The 13,486-nt window shown below is 38.0% G+C and overlaps 1 protein-coding gene across 1 annotated transcript in view; it reads left to right on the forward strand.

Moving 5' to 3' along the window:
* LOC134750228 (eukaryotic translation initiation factor 4E transporter-like) overlaps nucleotides 1-11,235 on the forward strand; it is a 46,374-nt gene extending 35,139 nt beyond the window's left edge. Inside the window, exons 20-25 of the mRNA XM_063685373.1 lie at nucleotides 2,123-2,283; nucleotides 3,252-3,356; nucleotides 4,128-4,205; nucleotides 5,386-5,448; nucleotides 5,588-5,696; nucleotides 7,277-11,235. Of these exons, the coding sequence (XP_063541443.1) occupies nucleotides 2,123-2,283; nucleotides 3,252-3,356; nucleotides 4,128-4,205; nucleotides 5,386-5,448; nucleotides 5,588-5,696; nucleotides 7,277-7,455 (695 nt within the window). The 3' untranslated portion in view covers nucleotides 7,456-11,235. The remainder of the gene's footprint in view (nucleotides 1-2,122; nucleotides 2,284-3,251; nucleotides 3,357-4,127; nucleotides 4,206-5,385; nucleotides 5,449-5,587; nucleotides 5,697-7,276) is intronic.
* Nucleotides 11,236-13,486: the final 2,251 nt, after the last annotated feature.

Consider the following 13,486-nt stretch of genomic DNA (forward strand, 5'->3'; position numbering starts at 1 on the left):
AACGCGTAACACGGTCTTTCCACTGCGATACAACCGGCTGACGATTTGTTTTTATTAACAATAGCATCTAAACTATCACCTGACAACGTATCAAACGGGAGGCGATGACGCCGATGACTGAAAAGAATTTTCTTTTTTACATGTTCATGTGACCAGCGGACGGTCTTTCCACAGCGATACAAACGGCTGACGATTTTGTTTATTCACAACAGCATCTAAACTATCATCTGACAAAGTATCAAGCGGGAGGCGATGACTAATTTTTTTTTATAGACTTTATTTGCTGCCATTCCTCAACCCACCAACGGAGCGGCAGCTGACGTTCACGAGGGTTCATCATACATAGCCGTTAACCACTATATGAGTTTTCGCCCGGGAGGCGATTGGTCATGGAAATCTGTTCCTGGCCCGCGGTCTATATGAAAGGTTCTGAAATTGAAAAACTTGTGGAATGAGTAAATTTCGCAATTTTGGAAACCTTCCGACAGTGCATCAGTATCCGTGTGTTATAGGAGCATTTGTATTCAAACTTGTGCACACATTTTTTTGAATAATTTTTTATTGTTTTTCTTCCCAGAATCACGATATACCTTAGAATCGATCGAGGAAATAAAAGAACGTGTCCCAATATTCCTAAAAGTTTTTCGTTCCTACAATTCCGTAACCATAAAATACCGTTTTCATAAAATGTCTACGGATAATGGAAAAAAGTTCTTGGGACGCTTTATCTCTTTAGGATCAAAAGAAATACTGATTCTCGGTAGAAATAACATAAACATTTCTAAAGAAAAGTGATGTTGAACACCTTAAAATAAAACTCCCCCTATCGCGAAGACCGACGTTCGTAAATTGCGGACATTTTTCTCTGTCACTCTAATTACCCCTTAATTGGAGTAAAAGAGAAAAATGCCCGCAATTTGCGAACTTTGGTGATCGCGGTAGGCCCTCAGGCTGCATGCGTAAGCATCACGTTACTCATGTATGGATTTTGTGAGAATTGTATGCAGAAACGTGCTGCATATGCGTCCGGTGTGCACTGTGCCTTATATAGTTAGTCAAGCAAATCTTGTCAGTAGAAAAAGGCGCGAAATTCAAATTTTCTATGGGACGATATCCCTACGCGCCTACATTTTTTAAGTTTACCGCCTTTTTAGACTGACAAGATTTGCTTGACCAACTATAGTGTCATTGTTGGCATAAATTGGTGTTGTATTGTGTTGTATTGTGTTGTTGTTGTTTTACGGCCACGGAATTTGATTGCCCTGCCACTTCGTATCTCGTACAAATAACATTATCAATGTAATATATTGTACAAGACAATAACATTGTAATCCGTAGCAATTTTGATATTGATTGTCACTGTGACTGTGACGAGGTACGAAATGGCAGATAAATCACAAATCCTTGACTGTATGCCGCTTAGAAGTCTGTACTGTGACGTGCGCGTTTCTTAGCAGCTCGAATGTAAGTTATTAATGTTGCCAGAAGGTGGTGACCCTTTCTGGCTATGTTCCGAATTACTTTTTTATTTTATTTTCTTTATTTAGAAACAAACAGTCTCTTATATTAATAAGCTGTTATAATATAGGGTAATAGACTTATAGACCTACAGTTTCCTAAAAAATAGTATGAAAACCATGTGACTCATATAAATACTAAATTAAACTAGAAATAGAAATTCTAAGTTGTCAAAACAATATTACAAGAATAAAACAAGAATGGAAAAATAAAACAAAAATGGATTAATTGTAAAAACAGACAAAAGTGCAATTAAAGTTATTTTTCTAATTAAAGCCTGTTAAAGCCTATTAATACACTTCAATATTAAGCTCACAATGACAAGCACATTGAGCGTGAAGCGGTCCGCTCGTGAGCATCCTGTGAGCGCTGTGAGCGTAATTCCGATCATAGCCCTACTACAATTAAAGAACAAAATTCAAATTCAGTTGACGTTGACATGAACATGATAGTAAACACGCATAAAACACGCTCATGACCGGTCCGAAACAAAACACCACTCACGCGGCCTTGAGCGCGCTATGTGATCCGGACCGGCAGCCAGCACTGTAAGCGTTGTGAGCGTAATTCGGAACATAGTCTCTAATAAGAATGTATCATTCAGGTGTGCCAGCCCGCATCCCGTCCCCACGCGAGCTCGCCGCGCACACCCAGTGCATCATGCAGAGCGCCCTCATCAAGAAGAAGCTGGAGGAACAGCGCGAGAACTACCGCCGCCGCCACGACCCACCCAAGGGCACTCCCATCTCGTTCACACCCACATCCGTGAGTATACAGCTCTCTCACTCTACCTGACCGAGCGGACATGTTTGTTTTCGTGATATATCTCCCGGTCGGTTTCGGCCACGGCGACTGTTTCAGCTCCGTTGTTGTATACTTTTGTGTGATTTTATTTGCGAAGACCCGTGCACATGACGGGCTGGAAAGCACACCATTGACGAATTATACGTGATAGCCGCTGGTGGGCGGGCCTTTAAGCTCATCCCGTCTGATATCGAGTTCCACAAGTCGACGGGATTCAGTCATTCGTTTGCTTAAAGACAAAAGATCTCCATACAGGGCGGTCCGCTGCCTGCTTCTCCCACAGAAGCGCGCCAATGTTGCAGCTCTTCATGTGGCGCCTAAGCGCATCTTTATACCTGAGAAGTTGCCCGCCATGCTTTCGCTTGCCCTCCTCCAGCTCCGAGAAGCACTTAGCCACCCGACCCTCTGCCATCCTTGAAACGTGGCCGCCCCAACGAAAGTGATATTGGTTGCGGAACTAATGGAAGTCGTTTTTAGGGTTTTCTGGGGTTGCACATCCCATTAGTTTAAGATTGCGTTCATAAACTTTATAATGAATATCAGAGTTATGTTTTTAGTTCTCTCCAATTTCATATTTGAAAATAAATCAGTTAAACACGATCGGTTTAGTAAGTTCAAAGTTTAAAACGGCGGTCACTTTTAAACTGTATAAAACCTGCGACAAATGATACGATTATTTTTCTATTGCAAATTTCTTATATTTGTTGCAGGGTAAGTCCTGTTATTTACCATTTAAAACAAATGGGGCATTTCTATGAAAAGGGGCCTTATTGTCGATGGCGCTTACGCCGCACAGCGCCGCGCGGCATTGTATTTATATCGGAGCATCGTTAATAATGGCGTAAGCGCCATCGACAATAAGGCCCCTTTTTATAGAAAATACCACAAATGAAGAATAAAGTAATGTATACTTATGTCCTTTTGTGCAGGTGTTACGTAAAATGACCGCGGATAAGGAGTCCGACGCGCCGAGCCCGAAGCAGCAGCAGTGGGGGCAGCCGCCCAAGATGCCGCAAGGACGGCCCATCGTCAAGGTAACTGATAACAGTGATACTGATAAACAGCCAAGCTAATCATCAGCTAGTTGACATTTTTAGGGTTCCGTACCCAAAGGGTAAAAACGGGACCCTATTACTAAGACTCCGCTGTCCGTCTGTCCTGTTTTTGAAAAATTCGTTCGGTCAAATTAAACTCGAAAAATGATTCGAGGTTGAAATAGGTAACATAACATGAACTGTAAAAAATAAAAATTATACTAAACTTGTATGTAAGTATAACGAGGACAACAACAAACGTGAACATCTGTAACTGTACCCTTTTTACTTATTTATCACAGACCACTGTATATAATTAATGCAGTAATAGGGAATACGCGAAACTCTGTGTAGGGGGCGCCACTACCACAATCTGAGGGTCTTTCGCGAAACAAGAAAATCGAAATTTCGTAATAGGTAGGTCCTCTGTAAACAAACCGCCTTGATGCATCAATAATATTTTATTATTTCTGAAAACTTGTCAAAAACTTTTTTAAGGTACACTATGTATAAAAGTTACTCTATGGTTTACTAAAAATGCTAATGCTGCACTCTGGTGGCAGAACATTGCAGTAATATGTATTTGTAGCACCGCCCACAATTTCTCTGCTTAGCCTTAAGGTTGACTGGTAGAGAATGCCTTATGGCATTAGGACCGCCTTTTGTACTGTAAGGTTTTCTTTTGTGCAATAAAGATTAAATAAATAAATAAACATTTAATTGAAACACGGGATTTATGAAACTTCACAAATACAATCGTTATTATCACAGGGCAACCAGAGCGGAGCAGCGCCACCTATGGGATACGCGCCGTCACCGGCAGACTACCAACACCATTATCAACAGCAGGTAATTTCATTTTTAGGGTTCCGTACCCAAAGGGTTAAAACGGGACCCTATTACTAAGACCGCTGTCCGTCCGTCCGTCTGTCACCAGGCTATATCTCATGAACCGTGATAGGTAGACAGTTGAAATTTTCACAGATGATGTATTTCTGTTCTGTTGTATAATAACAAATACTAAAAACAGAATAAAATAAATATTTAAGTGGGGCTCCCATACAACAAACGTGTTTTTTTTTTTTGCAGTTTTTTGCGTAATGGTACGGAACCCTTCGTGCGCGAGTCCGACTTGCACTTCGCCGGTTTTTTATTTAACTTGCAATCTATGTATGTATGTAACTATCTAACTATGTTTGTATGGGTCTTATCTTGCAAGTTAAATTTGACCCACTTACCGGTTTCCGATTAAGCTAAAAATTTGCATATGTAAATTGGGTGACAATGGAATGTTATGGTACCTTTGAGCTGATCGGATGATGGAGACAGAAGGTGGCCTTAGGAACTCTGTGATAAAACAACGCAACCTAATTGAGTTAGACCGTACAACAACAGCCCATTAGAGGCAATTTACGGGCCGACCGGGCGAGGACAGTTACAAGTCGAGCATTAAATGACTATATGTATTTGTTACTTATACATAGTTTTGGCTTTGATAGACGATTTTTTTAAACAACGACATATACAAATGGATTTGTAGTACAATGTTCTTAATATACTTAAGAAACAGACCTGTAGGATCATTATTAAGTACCAAAGATAGATATAACTCCGTAATAGATGGATACAGTCTAAGGAAAAAACGTGCCTCGAAAATCAAGAAAATTTGATTCTCGTTCAGAGGGCGCTACTAGCTTTGGCTTACTGTCGTATAGATGGCGTTGACGGTTTCGTTTGTTATTTAACAATTTTAACGCATATCAGTGAAAGAACATGGGTCAAAATCATAAAAATAATTAATGCAAATAAATAAATCATTTATCCATATTTAAATACATTTTATCGTATTTTTATAAATATTTATTTTTAGTTTTAAAGTGTGTCGACAGATGGCAGTGAATTTACTGGGGTTACAAAATTTACTATGACAGTACCGCTCTAGTATAAGTTACTCTATGTTAAGTACATAATAAAATATAAAGCAATAAAAAAATATCATCAATTTATAAAACGATTTTATCATTTACAGCAAATGTCAGGCAGCGTACGTCAGTTCCTGCATCCGCAACAGAGGCAGCAAGTACCCAATGCGGTGAGTATCAATATTTATTATATTATAACATCGAGTGGTGTCAATATATGACGCGGCATATCGTTATCACGTCCTTAACCACGTACACCATATGCTCTTGTGCCACGGTGCTAAATAATGATTTTTATTATGATTGCAGCTAAACAATATGAACAACATGAACAATATGAATAACATGACCCGCGGCATCGCAGGGGGCACCACTCTGCACCAATTGCTAGTCCAGTCTCACCAGAGGAGTCTCAACGGTAAATATAATATTCATAACACCCGCAATACGTTTGAAATATCGTTTTTCAACTCCAGCACTCTCTTATTTGTAGATTAAGAGGCCGTAGTCGATTTTGGAGCAAAAATTTAAAATTGATAGATTTAGTCGTTGAAATTATACACGTTTTGTTACGTCATATCTAAATAACAAGCATTGGTTTCTATTAGCACGTCTTCTCATCTTGCCTTTTAATAATGGGGTCGCGAGCGTGCGTCACCGGTAATATATGAAAAGAAGGGGCAGGTGGTAAATTATACAAATTGATGTATAAGAATAGTTTCAGCAAATGTTGTAGATTGTTTAAGTATAAAAAATACGTTGAAATTAAGTAGATTTTCAGAGAAATTGTCACTTGTTTTGAAGTAATTTCTGGAGAAAATTGATTTCGTCTAACTTTCATTTACACTACTTCATAGTCATAATAATAAAAATGTAGTCTGATAAACGTCAAGTACAGGATGTGTGTAATACAAAATTACCATGTTTAGCCGTCCAAACTTTACGAAATTTACAAATAAGAGCGACATAATCAGTGCTTTACGCGCGTTTACCTAAACGTCCATCAGAAAAGCAAACATTACTAATTTAGTGAGTCTGTTTTCAAAAAATTGATCTGATAAAAGGTAAGATAAGAAGACGTGCTAATAGAAACCAGTACTTGTTATTTCAATTAGGTAACAAAAGGTGTACAATTTCACCGACAAAATCTATCAATTTTACATTTTTGCGACTAAAATCGACACTGGCCTCTTAAATGACTGCCAGTGAGATCGAAATAAAATTCATAAGAAGCGCGGCGCGCGGGGCCTCGGCGCTGTGTTCTTAGAATCCTAACAGCAGTGTTCTTAGGAATACTCATACAAGTCATACAATATTATGCAACTGTTGTTTTTTTCTGACTTCTAGGCAAAGATCTACAAACCAATAATTTCTTTGATTTTATTTCTTATTTTAGATGTTTTCCGCTGTCTTGGCAATAATATTGTGTGCAACGGTACATAATAAGGTCTCAAAATTCTCGGGCCTGTCTTTGCAAAACTCAACTTCGTTTCGTTTTGTAACTTCGGCTCTTGAATTTTAAAAACCCTTATTATGTACCTGTTGCACAAAATACTATTGTGTCTGTCTGATGAATGTAATATAATCTTAGCGTTATCCCATCATCAAGTTAGAGCTTATTCTATCTTATGGGCGACGGTAATCGCTTACCATCAGGCGAGTCTTCTGATTCTTTGCCTTCAATATCATAAGAAAAAAAATCCTGCCTTTATTGTCGCGGTTCACTGAGGTACCCTGCTCAGTAACATAAACCCCAAGAATGGTGAAGACATTATAACACTTTGAACTCTCGCGTTTTGTACGCATAATTAATGTCATTACCGGACGGATTAACGTCGGAAAAAAGGTAAAATAATGAAATTTAATCGCGTTCGTGAGATACAGCCTGGTGATATACGGTGACGGACAGACAGACGGACAGTGGAATCTTAGTAATAGGGTCCCGTATTTACCCTTTGGGTACGGAACCCTAAAAATGATGAGTATAATTTGCAACAGAACTAGGCGGCGTGGGCGGCACGGGCGGCGGCGACAACCAGCTCGCGCGCTGGTTCTCCCCCGAGCTCCTCGCGCGCGCCTCGGCCGGCAAGCTGCCCTCCGTGCACGTGCCCAACGCGCTCTCGCTCGAGGACCTGGAGCGGCACCACCACTCGCCGGCGCCGCCGCTGCGCAACTAACACACACAAGAGATAGGTTTTTTTTTAAAGCCAAGGCGTAGGTTGTTCGGAAGGTGAAATGTTGAGGCTAAAAATTTAAAGTTCGAAGAGAGAGCTAACCCTGCACCGACAGTGTGAAAAGACACCAAAGATTTGTTAATTGTGTGAGATGAGGGAAGTTTCGTGATTCGAATTTGATAGGTAAACGAGATGGCGCTGTACGACTCCGTATGCGGTAACTGCAAAATTTCACGTTTGACAACAGGTGCAGTACAACGCCATCTGGTCATCTTAGACTATACCTTTCTATTGCAATCAATAACTCTTTGGTGTGACAATAAACGTAAATTTTTTATAACATGGCGTTTATAGTGTATTTTACACTGGAAATTAAAAAATCTGCGCAAAGTTAGCTTAAACGTACTAGTCTGAGCAACTATTGTGAATTAGAAAAATTCAAGAAATATACAAAATACTGATTACAAATGGTTGTAGATATTTCCCGTTTCTATTGTGCCCGTTACAACTAAGTTTAATCATAAATTGTATTAAGATGACACCTGTTATTGGCACAATAAAACTGAAAATATCTATAGAATGTTTGTTGGTCACGATAGTTGCACAGACTATAATTAACAGAACAGTAGAAGTAACAGACGTCTGGAGTATGAAATGTTATCCAATCTTGATACCACATGCATGGATAGTGGTTATTTTACTCTGCAAAACAAAACTCATTTGTAATCTGCTATTAACAGTTATTTATCGCCCGAAACTAAGGTTGATGTATGAAGGGCACGAGGTGAAACGTAATTTAAGGTACAATTCCAATTGATTCATCAAGTTTAATTTCACACATAACCTAAATAAGTGGTATTACTTTGATTAATCGAAATATAGCTCACAAAAAAATTGCACAGTTAAAGCTTCTTATTTGGAGTATTTGGACTGATACAATTGAAATAGTACCCTAGAACACTCAAAAATGAAATGTAAATTATTTGTGACTAACTTAACGTATTTGTGAACTGGTTCCTTTTATGTCATCCCCGGTCGCTGCCAGTCAGATCTGATTATTGACAGATTGTTCTAATACTTGGCCATCCTGACATTCGAGTTGTCCCTGCATGCATCTTTTTGTGTTGCCATTTTATTTTATCATATCTTGAAGTACTTAGAGATCTCCTATAGCAAAGATCCATTGATTGTATATGAAAGTCTAAGATAAATCCTTGCTTAGTTTGACAGCTGATGTAAACGTCTGGTCTGGCGTATCGTACTGGATTGTCAAACGTAAACTTTTGACAATTTACGTTTGATAATCCAGTGACCACAAAACATGGCACAGTATAAGGTCATCTATTTCAGTTGTCGGACGGCACGTTTTTTTCTTAGACTTGAGATCTCTTCTTCAATTGAAAACTATTGGCCTATTGCATGAAAAGCTGGTATTTTAATGCTGTGGATTAGATAACAAAATGGCTAACATACGTCTTACGAAATAAAAGTATTTTTCATCCATGATACACCAAATTCCAGTTTATATATTGACGAATTTGACTTATCACGTATTACAACCAGTATCACCAGTGGTTTTTATAAAAAATAGACACGTTAGTTTTTATACATACTTAATTGCATTGCCGGATCTTAAATTGATAAATACATACAATATTATGTCAATTTGAACATATATTTAAGTTTTCTTCCATTTTTTTTATAAAGAAAAATAAAATATTTATAAAGTTGATTCATGTAGACCCGAGTTTTTTAATTGATGGACTAAGTATGTGTTTAAACAAAACAATAATAGGTACTTTGCCACTTAAAATTACAAAAAAATACAGTTACCGTTATGGTTTAAAAAAGGTATTCTATAAGACATGCATTGAAATTATACACAATTATGTTTTTAGAACAGTAACGGTTGTTAGGGCAGACACTTTCAATAAATAATGTCAATACGTTATATCGTTCCAATACGAAATGAACATGAGTAAATCACTAAAAGCAGTGCCTAACCACTACTTGTTGTTTGTTTTAACTTTTCGATGCTGAAAGATAAGTTCTAAATTTGGTTGAAATTATCAGCTACTCTTTTTTTAATGTTTTGACTAGACTGTTCGCATAAAATTGTCTGGCCTTTTTTGCAACGGAACTGACTTCTAACTCAAGTGATAGAATAAAGATTTTGTCTTTCTGACAAACGTAAATTTCAAGAACGGAAAGAGACAAATGATTATCATGGAATGGTAGCTGTAGTCCGAGGTAGCAGCTGAGGGGTTAACTTTTTGATGTATTTCTTTGTATAGTGAGTTTACTCGTAGATTCTGGTATCGTATAATGTATTATTTAGCCCCGTGTCAGCTCCCTTATTTTGACTATTATTATTGATGGACGCAGTCAATAATATTGATGATATTTTAGCTTAAAAATACCGTCATTTAGTTCACATGTAACCTAACCTAGCACGATATGACGATATATTTCATCATTATTATTGAGCGTTCAGCCCTGACTTATCTGTATTTAAAATGGGAGATATCCTTAGACATGTAAAAACATAGCGCCACCCGATATATGACATAAAGAAAGAATGAGAGAATCTTTTAGAAAAAGTATGCCACTGACAAGCGAATTGATTGGAAAACTAAATAATGAAACACGTTAATTTACTTAAAAAATATCTACTTTTTACGTAATATTGATGGCTAAGTGAATTATTTAGTTTTCTATATGTGTTTGATTTGTTCGAACCGGCGGGGACACTACGGGAAAGATTGGGTAGTTGACAAATGCGAATGATGAACTGTTTGAGTGAACGGAACGAGTGAATAATACGAATGAATGGAAACATAGTATGCGGAATAATATATATTGTATAATGTTTATGTATGTATACGGCTGTGTTTGTTTGCATTTTTGTTACTACGTCATTTATGAGAGGAAAAGATTTTCGTTTACGATGGATGTCGTGTGTTCATTTCTTTAAGAACATTTTTGTAAAGGATTTTGGAGCGTCCCCAAATGTAAAAGACTAGCATTCGAGTTTTGGGATTCCACGAACTACGGATAGTATATTTTTTTAAACGTTTTACGTATTCCACTGTACGACGTTTTAGCGATTTGTGGAGTTTTTTTTGCATTTTATCCCAATTAAGTATTTTAGTACGATCTTGACAATCCTCCCGAATTTGTCAACGTTAAACTTTAAATTATACATCCAAAAATTACTTTAAAGTTTAGATTTTAATTTTATTGCTGTACAATCTTCTTTTATCTTCTCTAAACTTCTTACTCAGAATGTTTTAAGGGGTTTTTATACTTAGGACGGTAGGGTGGATTGTCAAGATACATTATCATTGATTGGTCATTTAATTTTCGAACAAAACGAGACCTGAGCACGTCAATTAGGTATCATTTCATGACCCTGGATTATACCGTCCCAGTGTCGAGTAAAATTGGCTCAACAAAGCAATATTGCGTATACCTTTTCGCCTTATGCCTTTGTGTACCGGTGTAAATATATCCCCATTTGAACGACTTGCTCAGATGGGGAGCTCAGATTTGGAATAGTGTAGCAGGTTTCAGATGTATTATGGACTGTGTGAAGCAATCATGGACTGGTTATGAAGACCGCGCAGACGCATTAGATGCGCCGAGCGATTTTGGTTTTATGGTAATGAATAGTGGCGAAATTTCAGTTTGTCGGCGTCCCGTGATGCGGTCGCTTACGTATTACAACTTAAAAAAATGTCTCCTGTAAGCTTTAAATTATTGATTAAAGAAAATTTGAAAGTTCGTGTTTGTTTTATTTCACTGCGCGAACTTACAGACTTCTGTCTAGCTTATATCTTAATACCACACAAAATTCTTAATAAGTATTCCATTTTCCTACTTCACTACATACATAACTATGAAATTCAAGGATCATCATGTATACAAAGAATATACTATACTGAAACACCCCCAACTTGAATAAAGGGCGAAATTCAAGTTTGAAAACCTTTAGGTTTTTCCTTGGGCATTTTGTTTGTGGTTGTTGTAATAACTATATAAGGTAATAAACGTAAAAAAAAAGATTCCGAGTAATTGATAACCTCTTTTTGTCGGAGTGTCAAAATTCAATCTGCACAACGGGTATTTAAAACCTCTTCTAAACCGGAATGTTGCAGATGAGGCAATCGAAACGCTCAAATTTACGTAAGTTATGAATATGCTATATTTTACCCACACAGATTTGGAGGTCGCTAAACAAACTGCAACCAAGAAAATGTCATAGCAACATCGATTAAAAGCGACACAAGCGATTGTTGAGACGAGCTAGGACGAGCTGTTTCGGGGTTTTACAAGTTCCCGTAACACAAACTAGATGGCGTCAGTAGTATTGAAATAAAGTAAGTATATAATTATTATCTTTTGCTTAGGGCGTATCGCGAACGTTTCAAACCTTGGATTGAGTTTGTGTCGAAACTTAGCTTTTCTGACAATAGCAAAGTTCTTACGAGTGTGGTGTATCGGAAATCGTTTTTTCCAGATTGCGAATTTTACCATTTTATATTTTCTCAATAGCTTCCTTTCCCGAAATCATTCTAACCATTCGAATATTTCCCCATTATATTTATTTCTCAATAGCCTATTGTCATGATAGGTTTTCTAACCATTCGAATAATTTCCCACTATATTTCATTTGTACACGGTGAAAGCAGAGAAGGATAAAGATTAGTCTTGTGCTGAGAAACTTTCTAAAGAAACTGTAGGAGGGAGTGCAGGCCTGGATTTAGAGACCTAGAGGGCCCCTAGACACTTGGAATTTAGAGGGCCCCCTTCATCTCAAAACTATTGTTAGGTTGCCTGGGCCTATTTCCGCCTAGCCTAGGCGCTAGGCGGAAATCCGGTCTTAAGGGTGTTTTCAGTAATTGTCGAAATTACGGGACTGATGTGCTCCGTGACTCGGACAAAATTTCCTAACTCCGGAACTGTCTTCCGACTCTATGAATTGGATCAGGCCCCGTAGACAACATGCCAATCGCTAACGCTACGTAGCGAACGAAACTCAACTGTCACTGTCACACTTATATGGAAGAGAGATAGAGACACAAAGCGATTCGATGGCGAAGCGTAAAGCGGTCGTCTCCTTGGCTAGGCCGCCTGATTGGACTTAGAACTATACTTGTTCCAGATTTTCCATTTATTTAAACGAGTTTTTTTTCTCTGAATAACTTCTCGCTGCAGGGTCAGAGGTGAGAAGTGTAATATATACCTAAGTAGGATGTCGTGAGTCTCGCCTTCGAGTCTTCCGTTACTTCTATGCTTATTATAATTTCTAAGATTCTTTGTAACAACACATGCAATGGTCGCAAAGAATCTGTGAAATCTTTAAATAATCATAACTATGTCACATAGGTATACTATTATATTATGGTTTGCCCAATAATATTAGGTGGTAGGTAAATTAAACAAAAATTTAAATGTATAATTCTGTATTTATATAATTTACATAAACTTTTTTCCATAATGAGTGGTATCAAGATTACGAGGAAGATTGAGTTAACCAACTTACCTGCTTCAAAAGTGCTTTGGTACGCGTAATAGATTTAGGACCATTACCTAATTTAGGTAAATTCAGCAGTACACCACAAACCATTTGTGGTAGGCATTTCTGGGTTGCCATACGTCCCCGTACACCGCGACATGTCCCTGTTTGAAGCTTGGTGTCTCAGTCAATGGTCAATGCTCAAACACCTTGACTGCGATTGCCATAAATAGCCTACTCTTTGGCATCGAGATACAAAATCAAACCCTTACTATAACTACGTACGAATGACCTGATTAGAACTCCGATAAGCTTAATGTAAATAATGACTAGGTATCTCCGAACGGGGCTATACAAGCGGCTACAGCTCAAGGCAACCGCCAGCGGACTGACAAAATTAAATTCGCTTTCGCCTCCCACAGCGCATACAATTACACATGCGCAGTTAGGCGAAGCGATCAATACGGTATTTCATGTATTTCACGTACTGAGCAGGTACCTATATCATTGAAGTTT

Source organism: Cydia strobilella, chromosome 19 (genome assembly GCF_947568885.1).
Source record: "Cydia strobilella chromosome 19, ilCydStro3.1, whole genome shotgun sequence".
Lineage (NCBI taxonomy): Eukaryota > Metazoa > Arthropoda > Insecta > Lepidoptera > Tortricidae > Cydia > Cydia strobilella.